This window comes from Dysidea avara, chromosome 2 (assembly GCF_963678975.1).
Source record: "Dysidea avara chromosome 2, odDysAvar1.4, whole genome shotgun sequence".
Lineage (NCBI taxonomy): Eukaryota > Metazoa > Porifera > Demospongiae > Dictyoceratida > Dysideidae > Dysidea > Dysidea avara.
This window is the reverse complement of record NC_089273.1, coordinates 10,601,229-10,620,480: the sequence shown is the minus strand read 5'-3', so window position 1 is coordinate 10,620,480 and position 19,252 is coordinate 10,601,229. Positions and strand designations below refer to the sequence as shown.

General features: G+C 37.0%; 1 protein-coding gene and 1 long non-coding RNA gene across 6 annotated transcripts; one reads left to right on the top strand and one right to left on the bottom strand.

Annotated features, from left to right (window-relative positions):
• The first annotated feature begins 6,973 nt into the window (after positions 1-6,973).
• On the top strand, positions 6,974-10,533 carry LOC136243180 (uncharacterized). The gene is made up of 3 exons (XR_010694768.1): positions 6,974-9,436; positions 9,485-9,543; positions 10,395-10,533. It is a non-coding gene; the product is annotated as an uncharacterized lncRNA (long non-coding RNA).
• An 887-nt stretch (positions 10,534-11,420) lies between these two features.
• On the bottom strand, positions 11,421-19,200 carry LOC136246582 (uncharacterized). Of its 5 annotated transcripts, none has more exons than XM_066038076.1 (10): positions 14,716-19,200; positions 14,581-14,666; positions 14,230-14,521; positions 13,341-13,570; positions 13,011-13,281; positions 12,679-12,956; positions 12,140-12,624; positions 11,894-12,003; positions 11,780-11,835; positions 11,421-11,720 (listed from the first exon to the last, which is right to left on the bottom strand). In XM_066038076.1, exon 1 carries the CDS (start codon positions 19,198-19,200, stop codon positions 14,722-14,724), a length of 4,479 nt encoding a protein of 1,492 aa, XP_065894148.1. In that variant the 3' UTR covers positions 11,421-11,720; positions 11,780-11,835; positions 11,894-12,003; positions 12,140-12,624; positions 12,679-12,956; positions 13,011-13,281; positions 13,341-13,570; positions 14,230-14,521; positions 14,581-14,666; positions 14,716-14,721. The 5 variants fall into 5 exon arrangements, with proteins under 5 accessions (XP_065894148.1, XP_065894147.1, XP_065894145.1 ...); XM_066038075.1 differs by having other exon boundaries at positions 12,140-12,956; positions 13,341-13,429; positions 13,482-13,570; XM_066038073.1 differs by having other exon boundaries at positions 12,140-12,956.
• Positions 19,201-19,252: the final 52 nt, after the last annotated feature.

The window sequence follows — 19,252 nt, the reverse complement described above, 5'->3', positions numbered from 1 at the left end:
GTAAATGAAGGCACCAGACCACAAAACAGCCTGTCAGAGGCAAGATAGACTAAAAAATGGACGAGAATGGTAAATGAAGGCACCAGACCACAAAACAACCTGTCAGAGGCAGGGAATAGACAGAAATCTCACAAAACAGACATACATCACACATTCAGCTCCCTGCTCGTCTGTTCAGAGTGCATGAACCCCCCAAAGCACTTCCCTGTTGTTCACAGACCTGTACAGATGTCTGGGGTGGTTATACAGGCCGCCAGAGAATGGTAGACCCGACAAGTTGAAGGCGAGTTTGATATGGAAATTGTTAGCCTGATAGTGCAGCAACTTCATGCTGCTGTTATCTCACTTTTGCCTTTTGCACCCTTATGGTTGATTTTGCTAAATCTGGTCACATTTAGAAAGGCTATAAGACCACTTTTCGCAGACCGGGTCACAAGGACACACTCTCTCACACTTATTGTTTTATCGTGCTCAAGGTTTTGCTCATTATGGCAAGAGATCATAAGAATACCTTTAATGGTTTGCTTATAGAAGCCATCTTACAGCACTCTTTGTATCTTTGCTGAGCAGAAGACTAACACATGTAGGTGACTGTAGGGGGGATTGAATCACTACTTCACCAAACCATGTTCTTTGTACAGGCTATGATACTCTCCTCCACTATAATGCAGTACAGTAGCATTTAAGTTTCATTGAAGTTGATACTTTTTCATAAAAAATTATATTAACCAGACAGAACTCAGCCTCACTACACAACAGTACCTACATAGCACCTTGGCAACATTAGTTACTAGGTACCCAAATATGCAACAGAGTATATAGCCAAAAAGCTTCCATTAACTACGTGAGTTGTTATCAATTTTACTTTTGGAATTTCTATTGACTGACTAGCTACCAGATTCCTTCCTGGCTTCACTTAATGTATTCAGCCCAGCAGGTGCTTGATGTATCTATATCCGTTTTAAAGTGTCCCATTTCTTTTCACAATTTTGATTTGCAGTATAGCCCATTGTGGCTTCCTTCTGATATTTAGTCCTATAGCAAAAATCATCCATGTTTTCTGCAATGAGTGATTGTGTAACATGTTGATTACAACTGAGAACAAAGCATGACGGCCAGTTCACTCTTCAATAATAATTTGATGGTTGGCCGGACATACATTCACCTTACAAAATTAATTTAATAAGTCTGGCATCATGTATGTATTCTTCTTTTGATGTGGCTTATGAGAGCTCACCAGTCATAATTATGTTACAAAAAAAGTAGCTAGAAGGAAAATTAAGATTTCGTAGGTTGGTTATATCAATCCCAAATATACCACAGAGTAGCCACATGCAGGTTTAGGATAATAAATTAGTTCAAGCCTTTACTAGATGCTTTTCAAGGATCAACGCTATTATTGTGTAGCAGTCACCTTAAGAAATGTGTCTTTTGTCTTTCAGATATATACTTGGAGATAAGGTAGGCTTACCTGTTGGAGCTGTTATTCTGACTATTATTACTTCTTTCTATGGATATGTTTTCCAAAAGGATTCTTGGCAACATTCAAGAACTACTTCTGATTAACCTCACTGTGATATATGTAGCTTCTTATCACTCTAGTGATACCATATCATCCACCATCACAAATGTGATGATCACAATAGCTCTTACCTTCACAATTACATTATGAAGGTAAAACTGTATGTTTTGTGACTAGGCCTTCTAAAACAGGGCATGTGGGCAGATAAAATTTGCCCATTTTTTTCAAACTACTATTACCCATAACTTTTTGAGCATTATATACTATTGGCTATAATTTTTCTATCTCACAATTAAGCATTTCATACATTTTCAAAATGCATTATAAAGTTCTAAGCCATTACTGAGATGTTATCTGTTGCGTGAAGGGTATCTATTATAGTTTGTGTCCCTTTTTGCAGACCTGGTTATGTATTTTACTGGTGATGAGCTTTCTATTACAGTACAATGTGTCTATGATCTTTTAGAGAAAAGCTCTGGATTTATTTAAGCAAAATTTTCATACTTTTAGTTAGATTTTATAATGGTGTACTGACAAGTGAGGATCCATCCTATAGCTGTTATTGTAACATTTATATACGTACCACACATAGGGATTTGGCGATTATGCCGGCATAATTTTGAGCATATTGGGTATGTGTGGAAATCAGAAAATATGCTAGCATTTTGAGGTGATTATAAAGCTTTAACAGTAGGAAATCTGCAGACTGCACGTTTCGTTAAAAAAGATCGAGGTACTCTAATAGAGCAGTCAAAAACTCTAATAGAACAGTCACTGAATATTACTTTAATAAAACAGTAACGCTGACATGAAATACTCTAATACAGCAACCAGCTAAAGAATTCAAGACTATTTGAAGCATAAACATCAATGTAAATGGTCTGATACAGCAATAAACTGACATTATTAGCCAATTGTGCATGGCATAATTTTGGGAATAATGGGTAATTCTCCAAAGTATAATAGGTGATTTTTTAGCACTGCTCAAAAGCGTAATGCTCAATTTTTGGAGTATAATAGCCTCATGCCTAACCACACATTGTAGGGCAGATCCAGTGTTTGGCAAAGAATGGGAGGGTGGGGGGTGGGGGGTGCAGGTTAGCAGGAGGGCTGAAGCTTTTTCATACATTTCAGTCTAAAAATTTTGATGGAGAGTGGTTTTATTACCAAATATCTAAATCATGTTGCTTCTAAGTGTTGATCAAGAATTATACAGAGATAAGTGACTGTCAAGATTAGTTCAGCTATATAGCTGACCTTAAAAAATGGGATATATAAATATCCTTAGCAGGCTAAGTGTGTCCATGCATGGGATAGTTCTGCAAATGCTAGTTATTTCATACCTAGCAACTATGGGTGATTCTCAATAGTGTCATATTATTCAGTGACTGTTCTATTAGAGTAACTCAATGATGTATAATTTTTTAGGGGGAGCCCTGTGCCCCCTCCCCCTCTTGGATCCACCATTGACCTACACCACTGAAGTGTATTACTGTTATATACTATATATTTGTGCATAATTAGAAAAGTGCTTTCAGGTCCAATTTTGAACAGTTATTTTCAATATTTTCAATAACCTATTACTCTCTTACAGTCCACTCTTTTCAGTGCATAGTTAATATTGTCTTCAGTTACAATTTATTCATAGCCAATAGCTTCAAATAGTCTCAGTTGGGCAATAAGATCATATAACATTATATAGTTGGTTTGCGATCACCTGAGCCCTTGTTCTTTTTTGTTAATAACTCTTGTTACATGATTTATCAAAAAAGTGGTTTGGTAGAGGAAAGAAATAATCTAAATATCCCTTACAAAAGTATGGATGATTCAGGCAAGCAAACAAAAAATATTTAGTACAAAACCATTGGGAGTGAGCACATGTTCACCTCTTTGATATTGCTGTATTTGGTTGGGGCTCAGGTAAATGCAAATTGACTATAGCAGTTTCTTAAAAAAAGATTGATTCCTAAAAATGCTTATCTATCTCAAGTTTGTTATAGACATTTTAACAATTTTTCAAAAAAGCCATATTTTTGCAAAAGAAATCCCCAGGGAAAGGATACCCCCAGCCAGTTCCCCAATCTCCTGTCATACAAGCTTTAGCTGCTGCTACACACGTATATTGTGTACTCAACTACATGACAATAATCACGCTGGCTAATAATTGGACAACTTGCCCTATAATGTTTAATTTTCACCTTACCCTACAACTTCTTCATCACTTCACAAAGTGCACAGAACACTTATTTGGCAATAAACTACTCAATTATTGTACATACTAACTTTGATCATTGTCATTATCTGATAACAGTGAAACATTATCTTGGATATCTGCCATGCTGAAATTAAGCAATTGCAAATTATACATACTTGTATATATTCTACTCCATGCATAACCATGTTTAGATATACGTAAACAAATTCTTGGTCCAGTGGAACCTCATGCAGTTACGTATCCGAACCCAAATTTTAGGTTAACTGAACTACAGAAATGACTGCTCTGTTAGAGTAGTGACTGTTCTATTAGGATAGCTGAAATACTGATATTTTCATTATGCTGTTATTTATAAATAGTTTCAGAGACGCAAATTTTCATATTTATGGACCACCCCTGGTCCCAAGGGGCTCAGATATCTGAGGTTCCACTGTATTACATTTATCACATGTTATGATAATGCAAGGCTAGGCATCCCCCAAAGAAATTTTTGAAATTTAGGCCCTCTAAAAGTGAATCAGAGAGTGTTTTTAGCAGTTTTTCAGTGGAAAATAATGGAATTTCAATTTATCAAAACACATTTACTTTTCCATTAACTGACTGCATTATGCATTGAGTACACTGTGAAAAAGGTGGGATATAAGATGGTATTTCCAGTGGCTTATTGAATACAAATAAGCCCGTACTATAAATCCTATATTATACTCATGTTATACTTTAGTATAATGCATACTATACTATTGCATATATGGTTTCAGTTTATATACCACATTAATTACCTGAAATAGCTTATATCTAATTCAATGCCCACACTATACCATCGCATATATTGTTTCAGTATGTTTAACACATTAACTAAAGCCTTACGTGAGATTGTTAGTATAATACAGGTTATACCAAGCTTTTATGTATTTAATCAACCACTGGAAATACCATCTTATATCCCTCTTTTTCACAGTGGTAGCTGCGTGCATGATAATCTTATCATTTGAAGCTCCCAAGTATTTAGATATAGCTAGCTATATACCACAATGCATCAGCTCCTCTTCAACAGGCTCAACTTCTATCTTACTGATAAAAATAATGTTCTTGGATCCCATTGGAAGAAGTAGATTATTTCACACATCATGAGGTTGGAAGAATTGTGGAAAATCCTTTCCCCAGCCTCAACATCAAAAGATTCACGGCAGACTCTCTTTATGGAACACTAGACTATCATGATCATCTTCTAAAGACCATCTGGAATTCATCAACATAGGGTGACTATGACTACAAACTACACAAGTGTGACTGTGATGATTTTTCAGTCAGCATGAAGGATGCTGTTTCTAAATGCTACATGATAAAACAAAGCCAGACAATAAGGGAAACCTTTGTGGGCTAATGTGTGGAAGTAACATGTATAACTAAACAGAGGCAGAAAAATGTATATCTAAGTAGTAGTGGTGTTGAACGTCACAATTATTAGTATACATGTTTCTTAGCCTAGTTTTAGTGACACTTTGTTAGCCTTAATACCAATAAAGTTTACTGAAAAGTAGAATGTAGTGAAGGGTATATATACTAGTAGCTATTAGCTAGTCCACTGGAAACCCTTAGCAAAGTGCAGCTATATTTGCATTTATGGGTTTCTAAATTTACTGTTGTGATGGTCAACTTATTTCTAGATCTGCTGGGTTATGAAGACTGATCTACAGCTAGCTACAAATACCAGCACCATAACCCACAGCATGGGTCATATCAGAAGGTAACTGATACAGATTTTACATTCATATGTAGCAGCCTTATAAACTTGTAAAATACCAAAATACTACAGTTTGCTAATTGTTTGAGTTGGTAACTACATTTTATACTGAAGCTGATAACTCTAACCGAATAAACTAACACTTTTTAAATCACATAATTGATTCAATTTAAAAATATAAAACCATACTAATCACCTCTTATAGCCATAGTGGAAAACACTGCTAATTATCTGACTAAAACAAAACCCACAATTAAAACTTTTGCAACTAAAGATGCAACCCACAATCAAAACCTTTTCTTGGAGAACTCTTGAGGAAAAGGAAGCCATATATACTCTCCTAGAACAGGGTTGAACAATAGGTATAATAGTTACATAGACATTATAATTATGTGTTGGTAGTGATGCATAGTTCCTGAAATAAGTCTGCTTTTGATATACATAGAAGAGTTAGCATTTTATTAGCCAAGTACTAACTTGGAAAGGAAGGGGGCCTATAGCCCCCTTATCCCCCACCCCCAAATCCGCTCCTGCTATGGTTCAAGGTACAGTATATATACACGTATAATTAGTGCACATTATGATAATTATTTAAAATTGTCATTTTTTCCATATATCATTCAGCAGCAGCTAGTAGCAAGCTAGCAGCAGCAGCTAGCAGCAACAAGCGGCAGCAGCAGCTAGCAGCAACAAGCGGCAGCAGCAGCTAGCAGCAACAAGCGGCAGCAGCAGCTAGCAGCAACAAGCGGCAGCAGCAGCTAGCAGCAACAAGCGGCAGCAGCAGCTAGCAGCAGCAGCAACAAGTAGCAGCAGCTAGCAGTAACAAGCAGCAGCAACAAGCAGCAGCTAGCAGCAACAAGCAGCAGCTAGCAGCAACAAGCAGCAGCTAGCAGCAACAAGCAGCAGCAGCTAGCAGCAACAAGCAGCAGCAGCTAGCAGTAAGCAACATCAAACAGCAGCAACAAGCAGCAGCAACAAGCAGCAGCAGCTAGCAGTAAGCAACATCATGCAGCAGCAGCAAGCAACAAGCAGTATAAGCAGCAGCAAGAGAAGCAATGCTTTTAATGGTTGATCATTGAATCTATTATGTATATTATATCTAATCAAAAACAGCCAAGCTGTAAAAAAGGAGTGCGGCCCTTGAAAAGGCTATGGTGAAAAAAGATGTGAAATCCAAGGTGGCGGCCAAGAAATGGCTGTGATGGTAGGTTAATGGTAAAAATTTTAATAACGACAATTCTGGTGAATTTTGTGCCAATTGACCAAGCGGCACCAAATTCACCTGAATTGTCGTTATTAAAATTTTTACCATTAACCTACCATCACAGCCATTTCTTGGCCGCCACCTTGGATTTCACATCTTTTTTCACCATAGCCTTTTCAAGGGCCGCACTCCTTTTTTACAGCTTGGCTGTTTTTGATTAGATTTCACTTCTTTTTGTATTTGTATACCCTATGGTCGGCTTTGGAGCTTTTTAAACCTTTGTTTTTTTCTTTACCACAGGAAGAAGAAAAGATGAAGCAGGTATTAAATATTTTTGATTTTATCAGTAAATGTACAAATTATAATATATAATACATATATTTATTATAGAACTCTACATGGTGGTTTCTTTATAACCGAACACTCTACAAGGTGAGTCCTTCTAGCTGATCTCTCTACAGGGTGAATCATTTGTAGCTGAACTACCTACAAGGTAACTTCTTCTATCTGATCTCTCTACAGGATTTTGTTAGTAGCTGAACTATCTACAAGGTAACTTCTTCTATCTGATCTCTCTACAGGGTGATTTGTTTGCAGCTGAACTCTCTACAAGGTGACTTCTTCTAGCTGATCTTTCTACAGGGTGATTTGTTTGTAGCTGAATTCTGTACAGGTGATTTGTTTGTAGCTGAGCTCTCTACAAGATGGTTTCTTTGTAGCTGAACTCTCTGCAAGGTGACTTACTTGTAGTTGAACTATCTACAGTGTTAACTGGTTGCTGCTGGACTCCCTACAGCATGACTTGCAATCTATAATGGAGTAAGTCATGAACTAGCTGAATGCTCTATTAGGGTGACTGTTCTATTAGAGTATCTCGATCTCGTATTTGCTACACGTAGTGGCTTTGGAATCATAATTTAGTGGTTTACATACCGATTGTTCTGTACTACTGCAAGGACTTTCTGCGATGACTATTCCAGCTACATGCCAATTTTCAGCTAACTGCTTTAAGTTGATGTTTTTGAATTATATTTCATTGCTTTTTCAAGGAATTGTTTTGTATATTATCTACTATGTCACACTTCTTTGTAACTGAACTTTATAGGGGGACGAGTGAGAAGATGACACATATTGATCAGTGTACTGTGGAAATTCAAGTGAACAGTATCTTGATCTGATGGAGAATTGCACCATATACTGTTCTTTAATATATTAAGTATATATATATATATATATATATTAATGTTAATTAAGTGTGTATATGTGACCGAATTTGCGAAAAGGGTCTTACCAATTGCATGTACTTGGCAATTCATAACTTCACTTGTGAGTACGGTACCAGCCTAAAATTTGGTCACTTTACACTCCTATCATAGCATTATTCCTGGATGCAATTTTAAGACAACAAGTTAAACCTTATGGCATCAAACTTGGAAATTTGGAAAGACTGTAAGACCCCTTTTCGCATATCCGGTCACATATAATAAGGGTTGTATAAGTGACACCAACGTTTTGTCAACCAACATCATGAATAACAGTATTAATCAATCACAAGATATAAATTCATTTTTATGTATTACAAGTACTTTTACAAGACAGTGAGTTGTTGAACAATGCAGTGCTAAACTCTGAATAGCTTGTTTGAACGATTTGATGAGTTCAAATCCAATCTTGTCTTTTCAGGTATTTGGCCTTTTTGCAGTTTCCTTTTTGTAATAACAAATTAAATCAGTTACTCTCAACCTTCTACACAGTTATTGATAACTAGCTAGCTAGTTATATTGACAAATTTAATCCAGACGTCATACTGTTTGTGGTTGTGGGTGATGATGAGTGCTCTCCGCTGTTGCAGTTTACTCCTGATTAGTAGCATGACAACTAGAACTCCTTAGCTTGTCCTCTCTGACTAAATCAATTAATCATTCTGAGAGTTACTGAAGAGAGCAAAATAGTTGCCGATCATGTGGCTTATTTATTAAGTAGCTGAAATATATCCCTGTCCAGCATCACATTTGTCATAGGATCCACCATTTACTGATTTTCTATCCTTTCATGCAATTTTCCAGAGTGTTCTTCCTTGCAGGAGTAACGACATATAGTAACACTAAATAAACAGTGCAAAAATTAGATAATACAATAATAGCTACAAGCAAGAACAACTGGACATATTGCAACAATACAAAACCGAACAACACTAAAGAGATGACAAACACAAGCAAGTCATTAATGAACTCACAAAAACATGTAATGGTTCCATTCATAATCTTTCATCAATAGAGGGTGACCACGTCATCTTCACATAGCTACATATTTTTTTCTATTTAAAGCACACTGTGACGTCACAAATTGCACTATAAAATTCAGACCAAATTCATTCGGTTCACAGTCAACTACAATGTTACCTGAAGTTGTTGTTCCTGGTTGGGTTTTGCTCAGCATGCTTTTGCTTGTCGTCGTCACTGGGTGTACGATACTGGTGTGCCTCTGCCGGAAACTTTGCAGCCCAGGTCGCAGCAACCCTGCCCCTACTGTATCTGCTACTACACCCTCTGGAACGCTTCCTCCCGTTCCTCCTACTCCACCGCCACAGCCGTTAAGTGTCAACTTAACAGGCGAGCAGTTCGCTGAGTTGCTCAGGAAGCTCACCGTCGTAGAGAGACAGAGCGAGGACTGTGATATGGATGATGCTGACATGGACGACGACAATGGATCCGGTGTCTCTCGTTCGCGTTCCCGTCCTCGCCAGGACAGGTAAAAAATCTTTGCTTGTGATATTGTAAACGTTCTTCCAACATATAGGACACATTGGTCACGGCGAAGTCACGAGGCTGGATCACGTGATAGGAAGCGGAAATAAGGTACTAATATGGTTAATAACTACGTTGCTGTGAAAAAGGGGAAGGCATGGTAATATATTTTAGCTTTATCTTCATGGGTGTCATCATATTAATGTGCAATAATTGAGACAGAATTTTCAAAAAAGGACTTTCTAATTGTGTGCATCTGATAACCTATAACCTGTCTTGTGGATAAGGCCAGGCGGACTTGATTACTTATTTCTCATCCACAAAAATTTGGATTTTCATGCAGGCCAGAGGTCGTTATTCATTATAAAAGAAAATACTCCAAATCAAACTGTCTGTTACTACAAAGGTTAGCTAAGCCTTTTAAGAACTAATCCTTATGTTTTACAGTGTAGTTACCACAGTTTCTGAGATGCAAGTGACTTTTGCTGTACTGTAAAAATATGGTAGTCAACAATTTAGCATTGAAATGCTTGTACACATGATTGACAATAGCAATAATGAAATTAGAGGCAGTGGGGTAAAAAGGGATGCAGGTGGGGGTGAGAAACAATCAAATTGCCTGACTTAAGGTGCTGACCAGCTTTAGATTTACATTGCTTCCCTAACATGTCACTATTGCTGTGTGTAGTAATCAGGTGGACACCATGAGAACAAGTATAACTTAGGAATTTAGAAAGCCAGATATAGCTAAGACCCCATTTTTACAGATATGATTGCAAGTTGTCTAAAACTTCTGTTTAATGCCCACCACATAGGTGCTGGTCACCTATAAATTTCAAATGGAATTTGTATTGTTCAATGATTATATATATTGTGCACTTTGTAGCTTTCATAGTGGCACTAATTAATATATTATTGCTAGCGTGTAATGTCACTACATACTATTATAATTACCTTTATAGAATTGAATGATGATGATGATGATGATGATGATATCAATGGCCAATAATATTGTGACAGGACCTTCAGATCTTTTGATTATAACTTATATATTGTTGTTGTATGATGTATTGCTGTGGAAGGGACTTTCTATTAGACTTGAGTTAAAGTTATGTAACCAGTTTTCCGAATATGGTTCTTCCACAAACATCAATTTACCAACTTTGATGATCAAATCAAAAAGGGCTATTGACTTGAAGAAGTGTGCACAAACATGGGTTAATAAACGGAGAAAATGTTCAGGTTTACATGTTACTTGAATACTAAGTTGGTCTCTCAAGTGCATGGAATTGAATGTTCCCCTTTTCACAAATCTACTCATTAATGTTCAAAAATTTGTCCAAAATGCTTTCAGAAATTTTCTCTAGTATGCTCTTCAGTATTCCAATTATTCTTACATTGTGCTCCTAGGTTAGCAACATTTCTTACAACTATCTTGGAATATTTTATTTATACATAATCAGTTAATGCTCTATTAATGTATTTCACTACAAAGTGACTGTTCTATTGGAGAGTATCATCTAAGTAAGTGCTCTACTGTAATTTGCAGTTTCCTCTGACTGCTCTATTAGGGAGCATTGATCTATTTTCATAGAATTAAGCTCTATAGTTTGAAATATCCCTCAATATTATAGTGGCATAGCACTCCAGACTATAAATATGCATGCATTTGTTATACTGGTATTCTGATGCAGGCCTATTTTCTATAACCCCACCATAATTATTTAAAATACAATCATGATTATTTGCAATACAAATCAAACTAAGTTATGGTTACATGTGATTGGAAAAGCGATAGATCCTCAATGTGTTCTGATAAGCATTTACTGTACTACTTAAAAAAATCCTGATCTACAATCATTATGGTGTTAAAGAAAGGCTGCTACACAATCTGTGGGCAGCTATTAGCCTTTATGTAGGTCTAACCGCTTACATTAGCTACATGAGGTATAGTTGTGAACCCACTACCACTAAAACTCTTTACCTTTGCAAACATATTATTTATGGTAATATGTAGAAACACATTATCAACATGATCAAAGAATGCATATGAAAAATAATCATGTACAACGTTTACCAGTTCTTGTTAACTGTCTTCAAATATTCCAGAAATACAGTCTCAACATTAGTACACTGCCAATTTATTCAATCTTCGTATTCATGGCAGACCACACATACTGTTTGATGGTAGAAGATCTGGTGTGTGATTCTGCAAAGTTCCCTTCCCGTGTCTCCAAAATTTTACACACCACAGTTATAACAATAAGTAAGCATGGCATGAGTAGCCACTAAAAGTTTATCAGGCAACACAACATCTTTAACAATTGCAAGTGATATCCTGACTTACAATGACTGAAATACATTGATTCCTTGAGTGCACTATGGTGCTGTGAATAAAGAGACCTATAAGTACAATTCAAAATGATACCCGCGTATATAAACGTTATTGTTTTCACCATACCTTGCACAATGTATGCATAACATGCTCACTCAGGGTTCACCACAACATAATAGCCAGTTTTGCTGCAGCCATCTCCATTGTTCTTGTCATTCATGCAACAGTACATTGTGCTACATAAAAAACAGGTGTTCAACAACATGTGTTACATACATTAATTATTTCTAGAATCTAAGCAAAGTATAATAGAAATGATTATTAATTTTATAAGCATAATACCTCAATGTATGTAGGGTACTGCATTGTTACCTTTTGCTGAGATGTACACCTGATTAGCTTGGTTAGTGAACAACTTGTTACTTTTTTAAATGCTAATAACATTTAATGTAACATTTGTCAGCTTTAGCCAGTTTTCAGAAAAAAACTGCCCAGGGGTCACCACGGGGAGGCGCTGACCATATAGTGTAAGAACACTACTGACCCCCGCCACCACCACCACCACCACCACCATTGTTGTTATCATCATCCTTAGACTTGTAATCATCACCATCACATCGTCATCATGATCATTGTTGTCATCATGATCATCGTTGTCATCATGATCATCGTTGTCATCATGATCATCGTTGTCATCATGAGCATCATTGTCATCTTGACCCTGCAGCAATAGAATTGAGATGATGTTAATAGATGATAAGTAGTTATAGATGTTGCAGTGATTCTTTTGCTGGTTGATATCAATAGCTGTAGTCATCTAGATCATCGTCATCATGATCATCATGATCATCTTGAACCTGTAACAATAGAATTTAGATGATAGCAAAAATAGATGACAAGTAGTCCACCACCATCATCGTTATCACCACCATTGTCGTCATTATCATCCTCAAACTTGTAATTATCGCCATCACATTGTCATCATGATCATTGTTGTCATCAAGATCATCGTTATCATCATGATTCATCTTGACCCTGCAGCAATAGAATTGAGATGATATTAATAGATGATAAGTAGTTATAGATGTTGCAATAATTCTTTTGCTGGTTAATATCGATAGCTGTAGTCATCATGATCATCATTGCAATCATGATCATCGTCATCATGATCATCATGATCATCTTGAACCTGTAACAATAGAATTTAGATGATAGCAAAAATAGATGATAAGTAGTCCACCACCATCATCATCATTATCATCATCTTATCTTTATCATCATCATTGTCATTATGATCGTCATCATGATCATTGATGATCATCATCATTGTGATCATGATCATCGTCATCATGATCATTGATGATCATGATCATTGTGATCATGATCATCGTCATCATGATCATTGTCATCGTGATCATACTGATCCTGTAACAAAAGAATTTAGATGATAGCAATAGATGATAAGTGGGTATGGATATTGCATTAATTCCTTTGTTGCTTGATATCAATAATTGCTGTAGAAGGTACATAAAAGGATAGTTATTTACATGGTGGGAATAAAAGTGATTCTGACCTTTTGGTTGTATAATTATTATAAGAAACTGTGGCTAGTAAGTGTTGGTTCAATGCTGGTGATCCTCATGTTGTGTGATGCCATTGGTGCTAGAAGTTATATTATGTGCAGTTAGTAAACAAACACAGTGGTGATGTGGACCTTTTGGTTGTCAGTTTTGATGTGATCATTAACATATCACTGGCTTATCATGCACTATGATTATCACTATAGTCAATGTAACTCCTCATCTGCAATTAGATCGATAAGATAGGCAGTACCAATAAGCAAAATCTCCTCCTATTTTTCTAGTCCTACTAGTGAATATGTTGTCTTATGTACCAATGTGTTATGGTAGCAAACACATTAACTTCTTACATCATAATGGTGACCAATGACATATTGTGTAGATGAAATGATAGGCAATATGTGACTGGATTTGCGAAAAGGTACCTTTTCCACACATTTAACATGCCAGCAAACAAAATGATGTAACACTTGACTCCTTATACTGATTATCTTGCGCTTAGTCTCAAAATGTAGCCAGATACTGTACCTACATGTATTGAAAATTTCAAGCGATTATATACCATGGTCAAAACGTTATGAAACATTAAACGTCAAAAAATGGGTCAAATTTTGTGTGTGAAAAAGGTACCTTTTCGCAAATCTGGTCACATATTACGAGTGCACAAAGAAAATTGTATACAACATTAATTTTTATCGTGTGAATATAATCTTATTCCATTACCACAGATGGGCAAACAACAAACTAATATTTTGTACTGATGGCTTATAAAGGATTCACCCTTTTATACAACTTGGCTGCTTTTGCACACTGAATACTTGTACAAGCAACTCTAAAGACTAGCAAACCGCTGTGAATTAAGAACTATTCATACGAATTTACCTTTTCTTGAGTGGCAGCCTTGCTATAAGCATGTTGTAATCATCGAGTTTAGAGTACAGAACTTGTGTTCAAAAATGATCACAAAATACAACATGCTGACAATTCCTTTCAGCACAGACTTTCCATACAAGCATACACATCTTCAGCTGTAAGCTTCTTCAAGGCATTGATAGAGGGGATTCACTTCTTAGACAAACTATCAATGGTCAAAAAACTATAGGTTTTGTTCAACCTATTGTCTCCAGAAACAAAAGGAGCATATGCGACATTTTCAGGTACCCATAATCAAGACCTATTAGTATACAGTAAACAATAAAGTTTCACAATAATCATTATGATCAAATAACTTACATTCACTCAATATTTTGCAAAAGAATGAAATGAAAACATCTCATTACTGAATCAACTCTAGTCAATTGTAAGTCATTACCTAAGACCTATTGATATACAGTAATCAATAGTTTCAAATTTCATTTATTGTCTTACATTCACTCAATCTTTTGCAAAGAACAAAATGTAAACATCTTTTTCAGTATTTGGTGAATCAACTCTAGTCAATTGGGAGTCATTAGCTAATATCCAGCCTCTCTCTTGTTTATGATAGGAGGTGTAGTGCCCTGAGGTAGCACTAGGTCCATGATGGCAAATAACATTTTTTACTCTGTATCGTGTACCCTCCACCATCAGTGTAAAATGCGTTACATCATCAACTGATACTTTCATTTTGTGCACAACACCTCCTCTGTAGATGTACAGTTTAAGTTGCACTACAATAAGATCACTAGCTTGTATCAGTTGTTGCCTAGATTCTAACACAGCACCTTCATCATTACAAGTGGTACAGTGTGAACCCTCTAGTACTACCCAACTTTGCATCATTGCAAACATACTGCTCAACGTAACATTAGTTGATGACCCCTCAGGAATGGTAAGAAGCAGTGACACATCATTTTGATTACTGGACGAAGTATAAGGACAACTGGTACATCGTCTACTAGTTCTTGTTACCAGATTCAAGCAGTTTTCTATTGTTCTACAATACATACATATGTTAATCAAAAATTCTGATGCATCTTGCTGGCTTCGCACAGAAAATGGCGCTCCTAGCATTCGGCGTACTTGTCTACTAGAAAGCACTTCTGTTCTTGATGGATAATTGTATGAGTTGGATAAATCTTGTAGAGCTCTGTATCTACTGGCAATGAATGCACTTCTAAGAGCACCGTGCTGTAGGAGGGACTGTAATACAGAATTGGCATAACAGGATACACCATCTGTATTTTTGAAAGGCACACAGCTTTTAAATGATCTAGCAGTTGCACCTGCTCTAGATGGTCCTGGTCCTGAGATTTTGGATCCGGCATGTCCTTTGGTGTTCTTAACAGTAGAATCTGTAGCTTTGTTTGCTGTGTCTACTCTAGAGGTTTTGAATTCAGTAGTATTCTTTACATGTGCAGAATCTGTAGTTGTGGTTGCTGCACCTGCTACAGAAGAACTGGATTCAAGACTTGCACTATTATTTGCAGTGGTGCTATTTGCTGCTTTCAAATCTATCATCGTAGGCTTTACATGTGGCTTGATAGGTTTAGGTGGCTTCACAGATTCTGGAGCCTTTACATGCTTTTTACTATGGCCGACTGCATCTTTTGGAGGTGGTACAGTAGATACAGCATGATAAAATAACAAATACACACCCTTTGAACCACGTGGCCAATTCTCTACACTGGTAGAAAGATCACTGCAATGTAGCCATTTTCCACTTATTGACAGTATAGCCTTGTACTCATACCCAGGTCGTGCTGAAGTAGCCACCTCACTAACTGCTGCCATTAACTTGTACTTTTGACCATCTATCACAAATGTACTACTTGATACTGCAGTGACACTAGTCTTTCGTGGAAAAGTTTTACCTTTAATTAATGGACATACATTCATTCTAAACACTAGCACACTACCTGCTTTGATAATGTCCTTACGAACCTCTTCAATACCATGGCAGTCCTTGCATGAACTATCAGATTCCATCCACCCTAAAGAAAATTTCATTAGATCATCAAATTTTATACTTTTACATGATTCTGGAAAATGTAATTCTACAACATTTTCAGTCCATGTGTCCACATCTTTTCTACCACAATGTCGACATCTAGTGTGCACATTGACTGTATGATGCATTGGCAAGTGAACTTCAAAAGAAGTTACCATTATCAATATTAGAAACTTTAAAGCATCTTGAGAAGTAGATCCATCAAATGGACTGCCTAGCTCTTGACGTAATTCTGTGCAATCCAAAGTGGTGTCAGCATTGCTTACATACTGTCTGCACATACTTTTAATAGCTCCATCACATCCATCTAAGATCACTCTACGCACAACTGGTGAAAATAGCACACACTGCATTACTGAGTTTGCATAACTGGATACACCATCTTTATTTACAAATCCTTTCCTTTTTAAAGTAATGGCTTGTGCTGCTGGTCTTTGAACTGCAGATGTCCATGGAATTGTGCACCACTGAATATCATCTACTTTTTTGGGTCTTTGTTTGGTGACAGAAAATTGTGCTAGAGTTGGACGATGCTTTAGCCTCAACCGGTTGTATTCAAGTATTGCTGAATCCAAGGCCTTGACAGACCTAGGATCAAAATTTATCAAATATAGGCCATCAAGTGATGTTACCCTAGACAAAGCCACATACGCCTGACCACAGCTGAACACTGTGTTTCCTATATCTGTTACTACATGCTTCAACGTAAGCCCTTGACTCTTGTGGATGGTGATGGCACTTGCAGCAGTTATTGGAAATTGTGATCTGATCACAAAAGCTCTGTCAAATACTTCAAATTTTGTACTCACTCTCTTTAACAAATGTTGTTGATTATTTTGAAATTTAATGGTTATTGACTCTACCTTGTTGGCTTTTTCAATACTACGCTGGATGGACTGGACTGTCCCAATAGCACCATTAACTAGACCCTGAGAAACATCAATATTGCGGCGCAACATAACTTTGCATCCAATCTTTACATGAACAATATTCTCTAATCCTGCAGTCTGGGTGCAGTCTTCACTACATTTGGTCAACTTGGCCTTCACTTTCTGTAAAATGGATCGTGAACAGTCCACACTGTCTTCCGCTACAAGTTTGTACTCTTCACCTGGTAGACGGCTTAAAACTTCGATATTGATTTCTGTACACATGCTCCTAGTCGGCAGCAAGCAAACAGTGTCTTCTGGTAGCTTTAGGAGCTCATCTACAACTTCTTTCATTCTCCCACTAATTGAAGGACTCTTAAGGGATAACTTGCGCTGATTAAGGGTTTTTATATCTTTCACGGTAAGTTTTCCCAGTCTAACTCTTCCTAACAATTCTGTGAACTGCCTATTATCTCTTTGGCGCATGTTGATAACTAGCTCATCATATTCAAAGAGCAGCTGCCATATGTCCACACCACCTGGAGAGTCTGTATGCTTATGAACAGTAGCACTAGTAAGTGTGGTATACACAGGCTGCTCAAACACTGGTGGTAGCTGTAACAAATCACCAAACACTAAAATATTCTTACAGCCAAACCAACCATTTTTTATGTCACCTGTGTTAAATATTTCTGTCAGTCTTAGATGAATATACAGTAGGGTGACATGGCTGACCATCGAGACTTCATCTACAATCAAAAGCACCAATTGTTGCAACTTCTGTCTGACAATCTTAATGGCTTCATCTGATAGTGAACGATACTTAGGTGTCTTGCCATGTTCCACAGGCAGCTGTAGTAAGCGATGAATCGTTAGACCATTCACATTGAATGCAGCGATTCCTGTAGGTGCTGTGATAGCAGCATGCTTTTCCAATGAGGAATGGATCCATGCTTTTAAAGTTTTTATCAAGAAACTTTTACCTGTACCACCACAACCACTAACAAACATACATAGTGGTTGTGGATGATTAGATATTGCTGAAGAATGCTGGGCTTGCAAATGAGTGCTTACCCTATCAAACACCCTTCTTTGATCTTCATTTAAACTTTCAATCATGGACTCCACATCAACGATGTCTTCATTAGCCACAACTTCCTCGAACTCAGCCATCGCATCCTGGGCTTCAGTATGTGCATGCAGTAGTGTATCAGGTGCATGAACTTCTGTAGTGCCGTCCTCCTCTTGCTCAATTTCAGTTCGTCGCTTGTCAATCTGTTCCCTGGCAATTTCATCTCGTTTCTGCATCTGCTGTAGTCGATTGTGATAATTTACAGCATCCGGTAACTGCTCTCGACAATTTTCAAACTCACATTGGAAACTTTCACTGCTACCAATCAAAGTTTCACTATTTCGCCAAGGCTTGAACAAAAGGAGTATTGCATAATAATACTTCTCTACCTCTTGGTCTATGTTATGTTTGTAATGATTAATTAAGTAAGGCCTTGTTCTTTTTTTCAAAAAACCATCTTTAAAAGGATAGTATGTTGCTAAACGAATTGGTTCTGCTTGAACCAAGTCATAATAAGCTAAAAAATTATAAAGGCACACATTTTCCAGTTGCTCTGGTCTGTTGGGGTAGTGCGAGTCTACCCATGAGGGGAAAAATATGTCAGATGACTCACCTTCCAGTCCTTCTATGATGGACTTTTCTTTCAACCGCCTGCTACGCACCATATTAACATCAACCCACCGGATTGTGGTATTGGGATCAGTAACAAAGAGTGGTATTCCAAGAAGTGTGTCGCATGCTTCCAAAGCACCACACTCTCGATGTGATATGGATTTCATTGCAAAATTCCATAACTTACTTGTGATAGATTTGGTAGATTTATTTATGTCATCAAATTCTTGAAGGGCATGGCTTTTTTCTGGTTTTGTACAGTACTTGGTACAATACCAGTTAAGAACAGATGAATTCTCACCAATAAATTGAATATCCATGTTTCCCTGCCATGCGAGTAGCATGGCTGGATTATAATCATTGATGCGCATTTCATTTGCAGCGCGTGGTAGATCATAAAGACGAGAATTAGTCTTTAAGGAT

Coding starts and splice junctions, on each gene's coding strand:
- LOC136246582 (XM_066038073.1), bottom strand. CDS start 19,200: ATGCGCATCAATGATTATAATCCAGCCATGCTACTCGCATGGCAGGGA.